At 38.8% G+C, this 20,658-nt stretch overlaps 1 protein-coding gene across 2 annotated transcripts in view; it reads left to right on the top strand.

Annotated features, from left to right (window-relative positions):
* Positions 1 to 20,658, top strand: part of itsn2b (intersectin 2b) — a 55,881-nt gene that overhangs the window by 10,825 nt on the left and 24,398 nt on the right. For both annotated transcript variants that reach the window (XM_053633631.1, XM_053633632.1), the window contains exons 5-18: positions 5,892 to 6,058; positions 6,796 to 7,002; positions 7,105 to 7,195; positions 7,439 to 7,581; positions 9,318 to 9,381; positions 9,720 to 9,857; positions 9,983 to 10,089; positions 11,347 to 11,609; positions 12,904 to 13,053; positions 13,237 to 13,377; positions 14,591 to 14,678; positions 15,051 to 15,190; positions 19,126 to 19,262; positions 19,387 to 20,177. In XM_053633631.1, the coding sequence (XP_053489606.1) occupies positions 5,892 to 6,058; positions 6,796 to 7,002; positions 7,105 to 7,195; positions 7,439 to 7,581; positions 9,318 to 9,381; positions 9,720 to 9,857; positions 9,983 to 10,089; positions 11,347 to 11,609; positions 12,904 to 13,053; positions 13,237 to 13,377; positions 14,591 to 14,678; positions 15,051 to 15,190; positions 19,126 to 19,262; positions 19,387 to 20,177 (2,627 nt within the window). The remainder of the gene's footprint in view (positions 1 to 5,891; positions 6,059 to 6,795; positions 7,003 to 7,104; positions 7,196 to 7,438; positions 7,582 to 9,317; positions 9,382 to 9,719; positions 9,858 to 9,982; positions 10,090 to 11,346; positions 11,610 to 12,903; positions 13,054 to 13,236; positions 13,378 to 14,590; positions 14,679 to 15,050; positions 15,191 to 19,125; positions 19,263 to 19,386; positions 20,178 to 20,658) is intronic.

Below are 20,658 nucleotides of genomic sequence, written 5' to 3'. Positions count from 1 at the left end.
ATAAGGGGTGTGTGTGTGAGCGAGCGAGCGCGTTTAGGAGTGCACCTTGCTTGTAGCCTCCACTGTTTTATTAGTCAGTGTCAGACAGTGTTTGATAACTAAAATATCCCCCTCTCTCTTTTTGCCAGTATTAGCCAGAGAGGATGTCCACCAGGAGTTTTTAGTTTAAATTTTTTTTAAAATAAAATTTTATTTTTATACCACACTGTGGTATCGACTTTGGTATCGAGTATGTGTACTTTTGGTGGTATCGGTACCGACTACTAGATTTTTGGTATCGTGACATCCCTAGTGCACACATGCCAACACCTTCCAACTGAGAAGTGAAGTGATGATTGCAGAATTTGCATTAAATACCACTGTCCATCAGCCATCTTTCCTGTTTCTTCTTTTTACCTCGTACACATGTTGGACCACATATACCCAGTATTGAGCTAAACACTTAGTAGTTTGTGACTACAGAAGGAGGCACAGGTATCGTGTCCTCCAAAGCTGGTATAGGCTCTTTTCATCCTCTTCTGCTGTGTTTGTGTATTAGATGTATTTTTGCATAGAATGCTAAGCGATGCTATGCTAAGAATGCTTTCTCTTACTGACATTGTCTTCTCTGAGTAACACGCATTCCCTTCCATCTGACCGACTTCCAGGCCTGTAGCCAATAGTGCATTTCCACCAGATGCCCTGAATGCAGACGCACTAGTGAGAACTTCCCATATTGCATTCCATGTAGTATGTACTTGCAATGCTTTAACAAGTTCACTGCTAGTCTTTGTGTAGTCCCTCCAATCTACAGAAGCCAATCCCTCTGGAAGGGAGTTGTTTGACTTTTATGCAAAAAGTCAAGTGTGTGCTAGATGTGTGCAAATCAACCCTGCAGAATCGGCCTTTTCACTACCTGACTACTGTTACCTAGCAGTCCATGAAACACTCCTGAATGAGACCGAACACATGGACCTTGTATACCCTTAAGTCATAGGTCTTCAGTCTTGGGCTCATAACCCCATTAGGTACACCTGAAATACAGATGGGATTCCAGGGGATTTTTACTAACCATTATTATAAAGAATTTATTTCCATGTACTTTATTTTTGTGGATTCTAGTTTCGAAATGCTACAAATATTAATACTATACTTTTACAATGCTATTAAAAAGCACAGGGATTATATTTCAGATGATAGCCTAGTGTAGCAGAGAAAAGGCATGTGGGGATTCATTGTTTAAGCACATACTGGTCCACTTCAAAGTAACTGGTCTTAGTTAGAAATTAAACCTAAAAGAGAAATTGCACATTTTCAAACTGAAAAGTACATGATGAAAAATTTGAGTGCTCTGTTTAGTTAAACTGTTTACTGTACTCTGTACATGTACACTAGCACTGTCAATTCCTTTACAAGTTGGATATTTTAATTGCTTTAGAGGTTTGTTATTTGATTGAATTTTAATATTAATCAGGCAATAATTTTATAGTCACAGATATAACAAATTATTGCCATCAGAAAATTAAACCAAGATAAATCAGAACTTTCTCCACCCTCAATGTGACATTACGACGTATAAAAATTAAGTGAAAAACAATCAAAATATTTTATGGAAAAATAAAAAATTGACAAAAATCTGGTTGCATAAGTGTGCACACCGTTTTATAATTAGGGATGTAGCTGTGTTCAGAATGAACCAATCACATTCATTCTGATTAACCCCAAATAAAGACCAGCTGTTTGTGTAGGATTTTCTTCACATCATCTTGGTTTCATCTGGCTGCTGAATCCATGGTCTGCTGAATCCATGGTCTGCAAAGAGCTTACAAAGCATGCATGGTACAGTTATGTGAAAAAGTACACCCCATGGAAATTGTTGGCTTTTATGACATATTTGCACAAGCAAACATTGTCTTTGAAACAGTGCCTATTAATAAAGTTGATATACTGGAACAAAACCACTTGGAAATTTAGTTTTTCAATCATTTATTCAACCTAAATATCAGTAGATGTGATATTCTTCTCTGGTATATGTAAGTACACTATTGGCCTCAGAAGCTAGTATTGCCCCCCTTTAGCAGAAATAACTTCTTGTAGGCATTTTGCATAATTGTCCACCAGTCTCTGACATTGGTTTGCTGGAATTTTGACCACTTTTCCATGCAATATTCTTTCAGTTGCAAGATCTTTGAGGGTTTTCTTGGCTGTACTACCCGTTTCAAATCCCCCATAACATTTCAATGGGATTCAAATCTGGGCTTTGTCTAGGCCATTCCATAACCCTCCATTTCTTCATTTTGAGCCATTCCTTGGTGGATTTGCTAGTTTTCTCAGGATCATGATCCTGTTGAAATGTCCACTTTTGGTTCACCTTCAACTTTCTGACAGATTATCTTCAAGCACTCTTTGATATGATGCAGAATTTATAGTTGAATCATTGAATGCAAGCTGTCCAGTCCCTGAGGCTTAGTATGAGGTGCTTCTCCTGAAAAGCTGTCTTTGGTCAGCGCCTAGCATGTTTGCCATTACTGTGACCAAACAACTCTATCTTTGACTCTTTTGTCTCTGGACACATTATTCCAAAAGGCCTGGTTTTTGCCTAGTAGTCTTCCAAAGGCTTTTTCTTGGCACGTCTCCCATGCAGGTCAAATTTGTGCAATCTCTTTTTGATTGTAGAAGCATTCACTTTGACAGCAATGGTTGCAAGACTTACTAGCAGATCCTGTGATGTAATTTTGGAGTTCCTGGAGACTTATTTTTGCATCAGATGGAATGCTCCTGGGCTGAATTGGCCAGTCTTGGACAAATTGGTAGTCTTTTGAAATCTGTGCCACATGTAGATTGTTTTCCATACAGAATTATGCATTTCAGATAATTTGGAGATCTTTTTAAATCCCTTGCAAGACACACAGGTATCTAGAACCTTTCTTCTGAAGGCCTTACAGAACTTGCCATGACACCACACACCTCAATAGCAAAGGGAACCCCAGGCACTAGATGTGAGAGGTTTAAATAAGACGGGTTCCACCTGCACTCCCTAAGCAGGTTCTGAACACTGGCACCCAATCTTGAACACCTGATTGTAATTTTATGGATTTGAAGGTGTGATGAACATTGGGGTATACTTACTTTTTCCATGTGATGATCTGTTTTTTGTTAATTTAAATTGTGAAAATTATTAAAAAATATCAGTTTTGTCATTTGGTAGTGCATCACCTTTATTAATAGGCACTGTTTCAAGGAGGATCAAATGTTTGCTTGTCCAAATATGTAAAAAAAAAAAAAAAAAGCATGGTGCATGAAGCATGGTGGTGACGACACTATCGTGCTTTAGGGCTGCTTTTCTTCAGCCACAACTGGGGTTCAAGGTGGAGGGAATCATCAATAGCTACAAATATCAGTCGACTTTAGTGCAAACCTACTACCAGGTATCTGCTAGTAAGCTGCAGATGAAAAGGAATTTCACCTTTCAGCATGACATTGACCCAAAGCATGCATCTAAATCAACAAAGGAATGGCTTAATTAAAAGAAGCTTTGTTTCTGAATGATCTATCCAGAGCCCAGACCTGAATCCAGCAACAAATCTGTGGGGTGACCTGAAGCAGGCTGTGCACAGGAGATGACCCTTGCAATTTGATGGATTGAGAATGTTTTTGCTAGAAAGAGGTGGAAAATTTTGCCAAATCAAATGTGCCAGTCTGACAGACTCTTACCCAAAAAGACTGAGTGGTGTAATAAATTCAAAAGGTGCTTCAACAGAGTATTAGTTTAAGGGTGTGCACACTTATGCAACCAGGTTATTGTGACTTTTCCCCCCTATTTTTCTGTAAAATGTTTCCCATTGTTTTTCACTTAATCTTTATATATTTTTTCACATTGAAGATGGAAAATGCTCTGACATTATTTATCTTCGTTTCATCAGCCATAATATTATAATCACCTGCTTAATATTGTGTGGGTATCCTTTTTGCAACCAAAATAACTGACCTGTCAAGGTATGGACTCCACAAGACCTCCGATGGTGTGCTGTAGTATCTGGCACCAAGACGTTAGCAACAGATCCTTTAAGTCCTGCAAGTTGTTAGGTGGGGCCTCCATGGATCAGACTTATTTGTCCATCATATGCCACAGATGCTTGATTGGCTTGAGATCTCAAAGTCAACACCTTGAACCCTTTGTCATGTTACTCAAACCATTCCTGAACATTTTTACAGTGTGGCAGGGTGCATTATCCTGCTGAAAGAGGCCACTGTCATTAAGGAATACTGTTGCCATGAAAAGTTGTACTTGGTCTACAGAAATGTATAGGTAAGTGATGCATGTCAAAATAACATCCACATGAATGCCAGGACCCAAGGTTTCCCAGAAGAACATAGCGCATGTGACCACCTTCTTCCCATAGTGCATCCTTGTGCCATCTATTCTCCAGATTAGTGACACACACACACACCTGGCCATCCACATGATGTGAAGGAAAACGTTATTCACCAGGCCACTTTCTTCCATTGCTCTACTGTTCCAGTTCTGATGCACATGTGCCCACTGTAGCTGCTTACAGCAGTGGACAGGGGTCAACAGTGGCACTCTGACCAGTCTGAGGCTACGCAGCCCCATTCGCAGCAAGCTGCAGTGCAATGTCTTCTGACGCCTTTCCATCATAACCAGCATTAACTTTTTTCAGCAATGTGTGCTACAGTCGCTCTTCCATGGGATCGGACCAGATGGGCTAGCCTTCGCTCTCCACACACATCAGTGAGCCTTGGTCTCACGTGGACCTGTCGCTGGTTCATTGGTTGTTTTTCCTTGGACCACTTTTGGTAGGTACTAACCACTGCATAGTGGGAACACCCCACAAGACCTGCCGTTTCAGAGAAGCTCTGACCCATTCGTCTAGCCATCACTATTTGGCCCTTGTCAAAGTTGCTCAGATCCTAAGGCTTGCTCATTTTTCCTGCTTACAACACATCAACTTTAAGAACTGACTGTTCACTTGCTGCTGAATATATCCCATCCCTTGAGAAGTGCCACTGTAACAAGATAATCGATGTTATTCATTTTACCTGTCAGTGGTTTTAATGCTATGGCTGATTGGTGTACATTATATTATAGTATAGTATAATATGATGATTAGATTAGATTAGATTATCAGGGCATAGTGGTTAGCACGTTTGCCTCACCCCTGTGGGGTTGGGGGTTCAATTCCTGCCTTCACCTTATGTGTGTGAAGTTTGCATGTTCTCCCTGTGCTTCAGGGGTTTCCTCTAGGCACTCCTGTTTTCTTCCCCAGTCCAAAGACATTTGATGTAGGTTGATTGTTATCTCTAAATTGTTCATAGCTTGTGAATGTTTGTGCGATTGTGCCCTGCGATGGGTTTTCCCTCGCCTTGTGTCCCGATTCCCCTGGGTTTGTCTTCAGGCTCCCCGCAACCCTGTGTAGGATAAGTGGTACAGAAAATGGACAGATTGATATTATATTATACTGTATAACTGGATTTTTCAATTTGTAGTCAACATTGACAGTTCCTGTAGATATAGAATAAAGGTTAGTGATAATGGAGTTTGGAAGTGATTAATTCCTTAAAGATTAAATGTGGTTTTCTTTTTTCTTTCCTAAATATTATGAAAACTAGACTAGTTGTGTTCTAATAGTGAAGTAACATAAATGCTGATCCAGCGCTGCAATGATGTATAAAAACGAGGATTTGCCACTGGCCACTGCTCCAAAATATTTATGCATTCCAGATAAATTTTAGCCAGAAAATGAGATTTATTTATTTATTTATTTTTTGGTCAAAAACTTGAACAAAGTAGGTAGTGTTTTTTCGATAGTAATTTTATTGTTTTCTATTAAGGTCTACTGATCAGAATGGACATTTTCTGATCATGTATTGTGTACTGTGTATCCCTGCAGGGCTCTGGCTGACATGAACAGGGATGGGAAAATGGACCGTTTGGAGTTCTCTATTGCTATGAAACTGATTAAGATGAAGTTGCAGGGTCAGAATCTTCCTTCAGCTCTGCCTATCATCATGAAACAGCCACCAGTACCTGCTCCTACCATGCCACTAACACCACTTGGTAAGCTGCCAATGTATCCACAAATTACCCTCCTTATTTTGAACAAAATGCATTTTAACTTTATCATAGTTGTTTTTTTTTGTTTGTTTGGTTTTTAAAAAAAATAATATTAAAGGAATTAGGAATAGAAGTTTTAAGTAGTTCATGTTTTCAGCCTCCTGAAACTTGGTTTTATATACAGTAAGATATTATTATTGCCTCAGCATTGCATTGAAAGTTGAACCAACATATTTTTATCCTTGCTTTAACAGCTACATTTAGGTTTCTACTTTTGGCTGTGTTATGGTCAAGGTGGTAGAATCCAGGTGCACAAATTGAGGCCTCCTAGCTGTCTCACTGAACCACAGCATATAACAGAAAGTGTCACTGAAGGAGGGCTTAAAAGTGGCTAAAACATTTGTTCATTGAAAGCTATAGTTATCAAACTTGGAAGGGCATAACAGACAAATATCCAATTGCATAGGCATTGCAAGACTGCCTTTCATTTAGTGGGTAGGAATGTTTTTGCAACTATCTTGTAATCCTTGTTTTTCTGAAAGACTCATACTCATGCTAATATGAATAACAGTGATTGAATGGTAGTAGGTACTGTAGCACGTAGCATAATATCATTTCTTTTTCATAAGAATTCTTTTCCATAATCTTTGCAGGTATATAGTAATTCAAACATTGTTTGGTCTCATGTTGTCTTCATATTGACTATTAATTGAACTTTTGGATTGGAATGTTTTTTCGAGGGATGGGATCCATGCAAAACATACCCATGGTGCCCACTATGCCTGTTCTTACCCCCATGCCACTGCCCTCCATAAGTCCTATGCAGGGCATGACTCCCATGATGCCCACTGGACTGACCATGCCAATAATGCCCACCATTAATGCTCCCGCTCAGGCCAATGGACCTGTGGGTATAATACAGCCCACTCCTGTTTCTCTTACTAATGGTAGGTCATAATTTGAATCACCACAGTCCATTTAGTAGCACCTTGTTGCATGTTTAAGCATTTTGGGTACTGAATCTTCTTTAAATCTGTATGTGTTCATAGCTCTCCCACTGAACAGTTACTTCACTTCCTCTCAAATGGGGTTTTCTTCCACTGCCAAGACATCAGCTCTCCTGGACCTGAGTTCCAGCAGGTGAGATGATCTAACAGTGTTGGTGTGAATGGGGGTATGCACAGTGGCTTGTGATGGACTGGTGTGTGTGTGTGTCTGTGTTTTTGTGTGCGTTATGACCATGTATGATAGAGCAAAATAAAAACAAAACAAAAATAGCCTGTGCATTGGATTAACAGGACTGTTGTGCCATGTGTTAATTTTAGCAAAATTGTATTTTGTGAAATGAATATGCTTAATTAAACACACTGTACTCTCTCCCAGCTCGAACTCTTCTTCCACAACATCTTTAGCCAGCAGCTCTCCTCAAAGCAGCCCCTTGGACTGGGCTGTGCCGCAGGCATCCCGGCTTAAATACAGACAGCAGTTCAACAGCCTAGATAGGCAGATGATTGGCTATCTGTCAGGTATGATGATAAACTACTTAACTACATAACTGGTGTCCTGAGGTTTCAGCATATTAAGTTCTCATACTGCAGGTCTGTTTAAACGTCTTTAAACAGACTTCCTCTTATATATATTAACCTTCTAATCCAGAAGTCCAATGTCTTAACCCCTGAACTAACAATGCCCAAATTATTAAATAATTTGGCTGATTAGTTAAGCCAAGTCAAAGTCATCAATTAATGAAAACAGAATGTAGGGATTAATGATGCAATGCTATAATGTTTGTATTTTCATAATTATAACTTGTATGGTATTTCCAGAGGTGGTTAGAGCATCAGAAATAGTTACTCAGGCAAAAGTACCATTACTAATAAAAAAAAAATTCTTATCCAAATACTTAATGGAGTAAGATTAATAAAGTATCTGTTTAAAAAAAAAAAAAGACTAAAGTAGTTGTTACTCTTTACACGGGAAGCATCACATAAAACAGATTGAATGTAAATAAATGTAGATGCATCTGATTTAAACTCATACCATTAAGATGAGGATATTAAGATTCAGACCTTCTCCAGCTTACTGTGACATGCCTAGAGCATTATCATAGAGCAGGGTGTCACAAACTTGAGTCACTTAAAAAGTAGTTTAGCACTGGTTAATTGAACATAATTATAAATCATCTTCAGTCCTCTACACACCTGCATGCTGGAACATTTTTAAACACATGCGAACATTAAACGTGCTGTAGCATAGTAAAGTTACACTTCTCTTTACTAATTTACTGGGCCTTTTCTTCCTTCTTGCATGTTCCTTTTTGCCCTGAAGCTTCCTTGTGATTTGTTGTCAAGACAATTTTGCTTGGCATTATTGCCACCTTCTGTAGTGCTATTAACTGAATATTTGATTACCTGAAATTTTCATCCAGGACTTTTTGTAAACGTGTATTCATGACTGACCTAATCAGTAGTTTCAGCTACGCATCATACAGCTTTATTAGATCATTGGCTGGTCAGTTTTTGGAGAAACGGAAGAGACACCTATTGGAGAACCTGCCATTGTTCTTTTGATTGTCACACTTCCTTCTGCTTTTTTTTCTTTTTCTTTTCACCCCAGTTAATCCTTGTCAGCTTTAATTAATTTCAATTAACTTCAATTAATTTCTGTTGGAAAAGTTATATTTGGCAATCTAAAATGTTTTTACTGACCCAATAAGTCAGGACTCATGAAATAAACATCTAACACACAATTTTTTTTTTCTTTCATAAAATGAGATGCAAAAGTAAAGGAGAACTGCCAACTACTGTGGCTCATTGTGCACTTCAGCAGAACAGTTGAATGACCTCTCTAGCTTACATTTCTCACATGAAAGCTGCAGAATTTCATGTTTGTTAGTCTACAGTACCATTCTTCATAATTCAAGAGGCAGTTGCTTTGTTCATATTTCTTTTCTTTATATGTCAATGCTTGCAGTCAGTCAGTTAAACATTTCTGAAGGGGGGGGGGGGTAGCTTTGACTGACAGGAATATGGCTCAGTTTCAGTCTGACTAGTTTTGTTGATGCAACAAAAGTAAGTTCAAAGCTATATGTAAAGTTTAAACAGCCTTCACATGTGGGTAAGTAGATTGTTAAATTAGGCATATTTGAAACTCCTTTGAAAACTTATTTTCGGTCAATTTCTGTTTAGACACTATGTAAGTACTTGGGCAAATTTGTGTGGATATATTATACGTTTAATTCCTTGCAATTTTAACTTTGTAGGCCCTCAAGTGAGGAATGCAATGGCTTCAACATCATTAAGTCAAACACAGCTAGCCACTATTTGGTTGGTATCTCTTCAGTTCATGTTTTTTCAACAACATTGTGTTTTTTATATATATATATATATATATATATATATATATATATATATATATATAAATATAATATAATATATATATATATATATATATATATATATATATATATATATATATAATATAATATATATAAAATGTGTAGGTGTGTGTGTGTGTGTATATATATGTATATATATATATATATATATATATATACACACACACCTACTCATTTTATGTATATATGTGTGTGTGTATGTATCTATGTATGTATGTGTACATGTGTGTGTTTTTATAATGTATTGTTGTCTATGGGGGTTTATAGGAACCTGGCAGATGTAGATAAGGATGGCAAACTAAAGGCAGATGAGTTTATTCTGGCCATGCACCTGGTTGATATGGCCAGGGAAGGACAGGCTCTGCCTCTTTCTCTTCCTGTTGATCTTGTACCCCCATCACTCAGGTAAAGCAAACATTCAGCTGGTCATGACAGATAGGCCCCAATTTCAGTTTGCTAAGAGTTAAGAGTTTTGGCCTTAAGACTTAAATAAAAAAATTGAGTAATTTGTTTATTATTCTTGCTGTTAGAGGGAACGTTGGCGATTCACTGAATGGATCCACCAGTTCGTCCATCTATGCTTCCCTAACAGAGGAGTTTACAGACTCTGATCCGCCACAGAAATCCAAGAATAACTGTAGGGCTTTTCACCACACCCAGCATCTGCTCTGTTCAAACACCTATGTGACTCAGTCCTACAGGCCTCCCATTTTCTACATACTCACTTACATAAGTTACATAACACTCAGAGTTGTGATAAGGAATTTTACAAATGAATTGCTCTCACACAGTGAGGGGTGTTGTCTGGGGCAGTTACTAGCATTTTCAGGAACTGCTGAATTGATGAATTCATCTTTAGTAACCACTTTATACTGGTCAGGGTTAGTACCTGCTGAGTCACTATGCTCATCACTAATTAAAAATAATATACAATAAACACTCAAAACACAATATTTGTGTTTAATATGGGGCAGTGGAGGCTTGGCGGTTAAGGCTCTAGGTTACTGATCGGAAGGTTGGGGGTTCAAGACCCGGTGCTGCCAAGCTGCCACTGTTGGGCCCTTAAGCAAGGCCCTTAACCCTCTCTGTTCAAGGGGCGCTGTATCATGGTTGACCCTGCTCTCTGACCCCAACTTCCTCATATGCTGGGGTATGCGAATAAAAGAATTTCACTGTGCTGTTATGTATATGTGATTAAATAAGACTCATTATCATTATTTATGCTATATTTTGCGGTGCATCCCTATAATTTAAACAGCACATGAGTGATGTTTCAGCCTACTGTGCTGTAGTAGCACTTGCTCTGGCATCGGTTAAAATCCAAACTTTGTGGAGTAAAGATCTTATTAGATTAATAAACATTGTGATCATACACAATGATAATACATTTTTATAGTAATCTGACTATCATTAGAGATACTGGAACATAAGATATTTACTAAACAAATGGATAAACATCACAGACATGAACACACCACGCCCCAGTACGTGCATGAAAATATTAAATAGGTTTTTAATTTTAATATTAAATGAGTTTCTATTAATTATTTAATTTGTCTTAAGATGGGGCTGTTTTTGATTTGCCATTTTGAGGCTTATCACGCGATACATGGTATGGTCAGTTCCAATTCCAGCATTATGTCATGCAGCTGTTCACTTAGGGGATCGTTTGATGCTGCTTCTTGTTTGTTTATTAAACTGAAAATACAGCTAGCACTTTGTACATACAATGTTCAGCCACCACCAGATGGTGTGATCATAGAAATGTCCATTGAGATGACCAAGTGTAGACATAGCATTAATTAGCTGCATGAATAATTATGTTGATGAAGTCCTCATAATGATGGGCAGATAAATGAGTATACGTGTGTGGCTTGCGTGCTTGTGCACACAGTGACCTTTGAGGACAAGTTCAAGGAAAACCTGGAGCGTGGAAATGCAGAGCTGGAGAAACGGCGCCTGGCTTTGCTGGAGCAACAGCGACGTGAGGAGGAGAGGAGAGCGCAAAAGGCTCGCGAGGAGCAGGAGAGAAAAGAGAGGGAGGCACGTGAGCTAGAGCTGAGGAGGAAGAGAGAGGAGGAGCAGAGACTGGAGCGACAGCGGGAGCTGGAAAGGCAGAGGGAGGAGGAGAGACTCAAAGAGCTAGAGAGGAAAGAGGTGACTGCTTTTTTTTTTTTTTTTTTTACATAATAATCTTGTGAAATAGACCGTATTTTCAAAAACGCTCTGAGCGTTCTTTTGGGACGCTCTCAACTGCATTTTGGAACAATGATTTTATTTCTTATGTGAAAATATGCTTTGATCAGTGTTTTTTATCAGAAAAAGACATCATGTGTGAACACAGCCTAACTTTGTTTAGCTACCCAGCCATGTTAGATACTAACATTAGTTCAGTCGAGGTATCTTTATGTAATGTGAACTAGCTAGTAAAATATTAGTTATATCTTTTCTCTATCTGCTATCGCTGTTGTTAACATGCACAAGAATTACTCCATAACAAAAAAGTTTATACTTAAAGCTGCAGTATCTAACCTTTTTTTCAAAAATCAATTATTGAGCAAGTACATTAAAAAAATCAGTGTTCAAAACTGTCTCCTTACCGTACCCCATTTTGCAAAGGTCAACTTAAAATCATGATTAATAATTTGAGCTGTCGGGTCAGATTGCACTTATTTCCTGCTAGCTATGAGAGAGAGCAGTTCACCTCTACTCCAAGAAAACCATATCCGCTGCCACCTCCATTGTCAAGTATTGGAGCTAATATACAACACACAGGAATACCTCAAACCATCAGATTCATCTGCACAGAGGAGCAGTGCTGAAGCACAACCCATGTTAAAAAAAAAAAAAAAAAAAAAAAAGGCTGCATTTAACTTGCAATTTTATGGTTCAAACAGAGATGGTGATAGAGAGGCAAAAGTACAGTACTGCAGCATTATTTTATTTTTTGTTGGGGCTTACAACTTGTTTATCCAAGTCAATGGTTATAACTACCATCCCGAGTTTAGGCTGCAGAGAAATATTCAGCTGTTTGATTTGTTTAGCTTGGAGATGAGCATCTGTCACACACCAATCACACAAACGTTGATTGTTGATCAACGATTGTTGATTGGCAGGTCATTCCTGATGCCCGCATACTGTACCTTTCCGTTTGAGATCAAGCCACTTTTTTGTTTTTTGTCAGTGCATAGATCTCTTACTTGTTACATTCATTCTGATAATATCGCCTAAATGCCTTTTTACATTCATTCAGCTTAAGGTGTTCCGCAAAAAAAGTAGGTATTGCGCCTAAGACTTTCTATGGTAGGGTAAACCCTGCCTGTGTGACGTACTGTGTCTTCATGTAACAGTTAAAGTTTGTGTACACCGGCTATAAATCTTCAGTGCAGGACTTATTTGTTCTTCCTCAGGTTTACTCTAATGTTTATTAATATTTTAAATATCCTTCCAGGCCGCTAAGAAGGAGCTAGAGCGGCAGCGCCAGTTGGAGTTGGAGAAGAAGAAAAAGCAGGACCTCCAGAACCAGAAAAGTCATGAGCAAGAGATCATCATTCACTTGAAGTCAAAGAAGAGGAGTCTGGAGTTGGAGCTTGAAGCTGTGGTGAGCCTACATGTGCCTTAAGGCCATTGTTGTTTAGTTATCCAGCTAACCAGTATAGCTGAAAGTTCAAAGCTATAGAATATGTACATAAGTTATAAACTAATGGGAAAATACACATTATTATTATGTTCCTTGACTGTGAGGTGATCTTGCTAACTTACTTCCCATCATGCTTTTGTTTAGGGCAACAAACATAAAGAAATCTCTGAAAAACTGAGAGATGCCCAGGCCAAGAAGAAAGTCCAGAAAATTGAATTGGATTGTATCAACCAGAAGAGAGATGGACAAATAATAGAAATCAACTCATTGCAGCAGCAGTTTGAGGTTTGGCCATAGTACCTATACATCTACCTATTATGGACCAAGCAAACAAGACCTTAAAAAATAGTGATCACAGACTTGAATTAACCCTCTTACCCCTAAGTTCCCACAGTATTATGTCCCATAACCCTATATTCCCCAGAGAAACAGCACGCCAACCCTGAGTTCCTGGGCCAAAATCAACATTTTAATTTTAACATTTTTAGGCCTTGAAACAACTTATAATAATGTATTTGTGTAATATTACTTTGAAAATGAAGCAGTTCAGTGTTTTTACCCCACTTAGAGCACAATTCTTAACTAGAGAAATTACAAAAAATGCTCGCTAAAATCCTTATACTCATTTAGAAGTACCATACGAGCATCAGCGTGGTCAATGCCTTTGAATAAATTAGAGTAAATAATAAATAAATGCATTTTAACGCCAAAAGTCAACTTTCTGGTGATAATCAGACCAGCAGGTAGTGTTTTCATGAATGCACAGAGGTGGTCAGGTTATGACTCCAGATCCCTGCAGTGTCAGTTGCACTGGTTGGTGCTGAAGATGAAGACGGATCAGGGTCTGAATCAGGAGAGTTTGCGTCTCTATCGGTTTCGGTTTCAACATCGCCTGAACTTTCACTGCTGTCACTATCTAGAATCCTCGCTCTCGCCTGTGTAACTGTGTATGTTTTCTTTTTTTTTCACTGTTTTAGATGTACCTGTGTTCACTGTAGGTGTAACTTTAGCTGGAACACGATTAGCTTTTCACTTTGGCATTTTTAGTTCACTTCTACTATTACACCAATATTCACGCTTGGATCAGCTTCATCTTAATGCTGGCATAATAACGTAATCACGTCGTGACGTCATCAACCTTCCGGGTCAAAAAATAATAATTAAATAAGTAAGGAATCATAACAGAGTAATGCCGGTACACTGGGCTTACGGGGATAACGTTTACACTGTAAATCCTCTATATCGGCCTTACGGGGATTTGGCATAGACGACCAAGCCAGTATATCGTCCTTACGGGAATAGATCAAAGACGGGCAGGCTGGTTTTTCGGCCATACGAGGTAAGAGGGTTAAACCCACTGTGTCCTGGCTTTTTTTTGTTGTTGTTTTTTTGGTATCATTTTGGACATGTTTAGTGGAAATAAATTTAGAGGATTGTTTCTTTTGAGAAAGCCAAAAGTAAATATGAACACAGTGATCTAGCTTGTGTTTGTGTTTAGGAGTTGCAGAGGAAACTGGCACAGTTAGCTCCAGAGCAGCAGAAGCTGAACGAGATGCTTCGAAATGTGAATCTGAACAACATGACAGGTTTTTTTTTCTTCTTCAAAACTTCAACTATGATTGTATTTCTGCAAAGGTTGTACAATTTAAAAAAAAAATAAAATAAAAAAAATCAAACATATTCCAGCTATTGAAGCACAGTTCAGTAACATTAGAGCATGTCTGAAACATTGTGTCATTAAGATCTTTTGAATATCACTCCTGAAAACACCATTATATTTTATGCTTGCCTTTGTTCTTTGTTTTTTATCTGAGGCAACACAACATATGCTTAACCCTGTGTGAACAGCATAAGATTTAAAATATCAGAATAATAATAATAACCTTTTAAAAAAATCTGAGCACAATGCCTGGAGTCTGATCCATGTCTGACTGTTTTGTTTTGTTTTTTCTCCCTAGCGTCCACAATGACCACTTTACAGAAGAGTGTTACAGATAAAGACCTCAGCTGTAGAAAGTTGAAAGAACAGCTTGATGCTTTAGAGAAAGAGATGACAGCAAAACTGGGTGATATGGATCAGTATAAAAAGGACATACAGGTAAACCCTTTAGACAAGGTAGTAGTAATGTAGTTTTTGAGTTTATTGAATACCCCTTTCAGTAGTTTTTGTACTACACTTAACATTAACATTTTCTCTGTGATTCCCTTATTTTTGAAAGTATGTTTGCCAGTGCTAATAATCTGCTTTGCTTTTGTCCCCGTGTCTAACTAGATGTAGAGCTTGTCTGTCTGTGTGTTTGTCTGCCTTCCTGTCTGTCTCTACTTGGCTTTTGCTGCAGTTTGAAGAAATGGATGACTATATGCTTAAGGGACTGTTCTCTTTACTGAGCTGTCTTCATAACCTCTTCTTCCTCCTGAAGGTTGTCTATCTCTGTCTTTCCTTTTGTCTTTATTTCACCTGGATTGGTGTGGTGCTCTTAGTGTCATTCCTCCTGTCTCACTTTCAGTGCATTATTGTGTTTGTGCGTCAATTAAGACAGGGATGTTAAGAGAGACCTAAAGAAAGTTTGCTAAATGTAATGAATAGGTTATCTTAAAATGGGATGAAAATGCTGCAGACCTCAGTGTTGTTTATACACATACAGTCCCCTCTGGAACTATTGGACCGGCAAGGCCAGTTCATTTGTTTTTGCTGTAGACTGTAGACATTTGTGTTTGAGATCAAAATATGAAATGAGAGTTTAGAATTTCAGCTTTTATATACTTACATTTATATGTAGATGTGTTAAAGATTTGGGCAGCTGTGCCTCAGGTGGTAGAGCGGGTTGTCCACTAATCGTAGGGTTAGCGGTTCGATTCCCAGCCCGAATGCCTCTACATGCAAGTGTCCTTGGGCAAGACACTGACCCCCAAGTTGCTCCCGATGGCAGGCTAGCACATTGGTGTGTATGTTTGTGAATAAGAAACAATGTAAAGTGCTTTGTAGAACCACTACAAATGCAGACCATTTACCATTTAAACAACGTAGAACATAGCACATTTTCTATACAGACCACCAAATTGGTAGGTGAGCAAAAATATTGGAACATGTGCCTGACGGGTGTTTCTTGTTACCCAGGTGTGTCTTGTTAGACTGATTTGTTTAAACAAAAAATAGCTCTGAACATCTGCACTTGGGTTTAGTCTTCAGTTTAGAGCCCTGCGCGGGACTGATTTCTTAATCCCGCTCCTGCTGAATTTTACCATTACCGCCTGTTCCCGCAACGTGTGTGCACCACTCCCGCCCGCACCCGCAATGTTTGTATCCACTCCCTCCCACACCCACATTCTGTCACAGCTTGTAGATATTGTGAAAATTTTACATAAATCTTAGGGCTATGCTAAATGTTCAGAGTAACAGACATAAAACATTGTATTTGATTAAACTGACCATAAGTAAAAAGCACAAGTAAAGCACCACACAGGACAAACACATTGGGCCAATTTTTTATTAGCCTTATAAAACTCTATCAACTTTTTTTAAACGTCACAACTAGCGGAGCCTAAAAACTTATTTAAATGTATGCATAACAACACACACACCTAACAATAGCCTAATAGTTAAACTCTGGTAACCCAACAAGGCACAATATTTAATTTAATTACTTAAAAGTAGCCTAAATAAATATGAAACAAATTAAATATAAAACAAATAAGCTAAAAAATATAAAATAAATAGGAAATATAATTCTCAGAAATATCAGGTGTTTATTATTTGTTAATATCAGGTTTAGCTAATTAACATATAGCATAAATAATACCATAAAACATTAAACATAGGCTACTTAATGAATGATTGAATGATATTATGAATCACTTGGCCTAACCTACTCCAGATTGCTATGGAGGAAGAGAATGTTACTGTTCGACTGCGGTCCCAGGCCTGTGCATCTCTCTTACGACATCCACACACTAAATGCCCTGTCTGATGGCGTACTAGATGCAGGGATACTCAAAATGAAACACACAGGAAAGTGCTCCCTATTAAACTTCCACCATTCAAACACACTGTTTGGATCTGGGTTTTCAGAGAGTCAAGTGCTGAGATTTTCGGCTATTTCAGCATTGACGGGCTTTGGCGCTGAAACGAAGGATGCGCCCTGGACCAACCAGGATGCACCATGCCTCAACCCAGAGGTGCCAGATTTGTGCCCGTTGTAAACAAATAGGCTACTTTTGCACATCTATCGCAGCTTACAAAGATGAGTTCTTTTCCATTTCTTTCAGTAACCACTGAAAATTTTTCTAATTGTCAGACTTGCCTTGCTTTGTTTTTGTGAAGTAAATAACCGCTTCAATTTTTTTCTCAACTTTATTTGTCGACTCTATTCTTGTTACGCGCCAAATCCCGGGACCCACGCTATATTTTTTGACCGCCCACTCCCACCCGCAGCAAAGGTAAAACCGCCCGTTCCCGCAAGATTTGCGTTGGCTCTCGTGGGACCCGCAGGATCCCAATCCCAATGCAGTCCTCTACTTCAGTTTCACCTGTAAAGAATTTGTTGTTAAAAAGGATAAGATAGCATGAAGATCAAAGAGCTGTCAATGGGAGAAAAGCAAGCCATTTCGAAGCTGAGAAAAGAGAGAAAATTAATCAGAGGCATTGCACAAACAATGGCCATAGCCACTACAACAATTTGGAATGTCCTGAAAAAGAAGGAAACCACTGGTGTACTGAGCAACGACATCGAATGGGTTGGCCTAGCAAAACAACAACAGCTGATGACAGAAACATTGTGAGAGCTGTGAAATAAAATTGGGTGGTCTGGTACAAAACGATCCATTTTTTAGGTTGTTTAACACATCTTTGTTGTTTAACATACCAGGAAATCAAAGCTGAAATCCTAAACTCTCATCTAATATCCATCTTTTGATCCCAAACACAAACGTCTTTGGTGTATAGCACAAACAAATTGGCCTTGCAGTTCCAATAGTTTCAGAGGGGATTGTAGGTGGAGTTACAAACTCCTGGCGACTGTAGGTGGAGTTACAAACTCCTGGCGACTGTAGGTGGAGTTACAAACTCCTGGCGACTGTAGGTATAGTTACAAACTCCTGGCTTAAAGTAACTTGGTATTCATTTACTTTCATGGACATAAGGGGCCTGGAAGTGAAGTTCAACATTTCATTTCAGTTCATTTAAGCCTAAATTGTGGAGATTGTTCAGATTTTAAAAGCAGTACTATGCTTAGTTGGTGCTTTCTATAGCATACTAGCGACATGGGAAGCAAAAATACTTGAAAATAAAGGTCATGGGACAGACACCTAGTGTGCATATGCAGCACACTGTCCACACAAAACCTTTAGGACATGAAAAATGCCGGTGTGGTCAAAACTTAAAAATGGCTTTTTCAGAATTACCTGTGATAGTGTGGACTGGTAGACATACACACTCCTTCTTGACAAACAAAGCAAAATGATGGCATTTAAGAGATGGAAGTGATGGGATGTAAAGCCAAAGGGGGGAAAATAGTCTCTAATGAGAATTGTCAGTGTAAAAAAAAAATTAAATAATTCTAACAGAAACACCCATACATGTCTTCTTTCTGAACAGCCACCCTAAGCTGCCACTCTATTCAGTTCAATATAATTCAATTAAATTAACAGACCCCCAAAAGGTCTGTTATTTATTTATGTGTTTGTTTGTTTGTTTGTTTATATCTTTTGTAATTGTAAGTAGGTTAAAATCCAGAAAATTATTGCTGGCATTGTGGAAAGATTTATGGAGATGACCAGGGATAATTTAAAGTGGATTTATGAGCTCTGACTAAGGTCATAAGAGTTTTACTTGCTAAGAGATTTGCTAATTGACATAAATATTTAGGTAATTCTATTTTAGGGAAATTCTATTCTGAGGTAAATGTTAAAGTGAATTTATCAAACCTTTATTAAATATTTATGTATTGTCTGTATTGTTCAGTCCTTTGTGTGTTTTATAGAATAATTTACAAAGTGAGTTATGGACACTGGGTGAACTCTGGCTTTGTGTTGTAGGACCTCAGAGACAGCCAGAGAGATCAGCAGTCTGCACTAGACAAACTGCGTAGTCTCAAAGCAGACAAACTGAGAGAGCTCAAAAGATGCAAAGAGGAAGAACTAGAGAAGAAGAGAAGGGAGGAGGAAGAACAACGGTGAGTGACTAGTGCATAGTTATGCTGCAATCTATGTATTTTTTCAAAGCCCAGCATATACTTTTGAGGCCAAAAATTTACATACACATAGGCTAAAGACTTTAAAACTGACATTTTTTCACAGGCGCATCAAACAGGAGAAGGAACGCCAGTGGCAGGAGAAACTGCGGCGTGATGAGGAGGAGAAACAGAGGAAACTCCAGGAGGAGAGAGAGGCCAAACTCCGAGAGGAGGAGGAGAGAGAGAGGCAGGCTCGTCTGCGGGCTGCCAAAGAACAAGCAGAAAGAGAGCGCAGGGCACAGGAGGAGGAGGAGAGGAGGCAGAGGGAGGAGGAGAGGAGGTGGAAGGAAGAGGAGGAGAAGAAAAAGAGGGAGGAGGATGAGAGGAGAGAGCAAGAGAGGAGGAGACGTGAGGAGGAGGATCACAAGAGGCGAGAAGAGGAGAGGAAGAAATTAGAGGAAGAACGGAGAAAGCTGGAGGAGGAAAGGAGGAAGCTGGAGGAGGAGAGGCGGAGACAGGAGGTGGAGAGGCGGGAAGAGGAGAAGAGGAGACAGGAAGAAGAGAGGAAGCGTGAGGAGCGTAGGAGAGCAGAGGAGGAACGTCGAGAAGAGGAGAGAAGGAAGGAGCGAGAGGAAGAGGAAAGGCGGCGACAGCGAGCACAGGAGGCAGCAATCAGGGATGCAGAGGAGCGGAAGAGGAAAGAGGAGGAGCGGAAGAGGAAAGAGGAGGAAGACCGGAGGAGACGAGACGAGGAAAGAAAGAAACAAGATGAAGAACGGAGGAGAAAACAGCAAGAAGAGCAGGTTACTACTGCTGCTGCTGCTACTGCAGCTGCAAGGCTGAAAGACGAAAAGCAAAATGATTCAAAATCGGACATTGTTGCTGCACTTCTCAGAGGATTAGAGGAGAGGAAAGGTAAAGAAACATCTAAGCACTGGTCACTGAAGTGTATATCACCAACTACACCCTGAATCTCTATGCTTTTATCAGCAATTGCAATTTCATTTACTCTTTAAAGCCAAGAGTAGCTAGAGTATAAAAATAAAGTAAGATTTGATTATGTTGGTATATTAGTATGGTAATATTAAAGATGCACCAATGTATCGGCCGATAACGGGGAAAAATAGCCTTTATCAGCCGATACGTTGGTGCATCTCTTTTATTAATATCACAAGAAAGTGATGAAAGTTTGATGTCAGTGATGAAGTAGAAATGCTTTTGTTTGTGGTGAGTGAATGTGAGACTAACAGGAGGTTTTTTAGAATTCAGTCAGTGTTAATATGACTTAATAACAGTTCAATAAATTAAGAAATCTTACTTTAATCTTCAGAATATAGTTAATGTGTTAATGTTAATTTGAGTAATGTGTTTTCTGTTTATTATTAATTTAAAAGAA

Source organism: Ictalurus furcatus, chromosome 9 (genome assembly GCF_023375685.1).
Source record: "Ictalurus furcatus strain D&B chromosome 9, Billie_1.0, whole genome shotgun sequence".
Lineage (NCBI taxonomy): Eukaryota > Metazoa > Chordata > Actinopteri > Siluriformes > Ictaluridae > Ictalurus > Ictalurus furcatus.
Note: the sequence above shows the minus strand (reverse complement) of the source record. Positions and strands in the feature narration are given on the sequence as shown.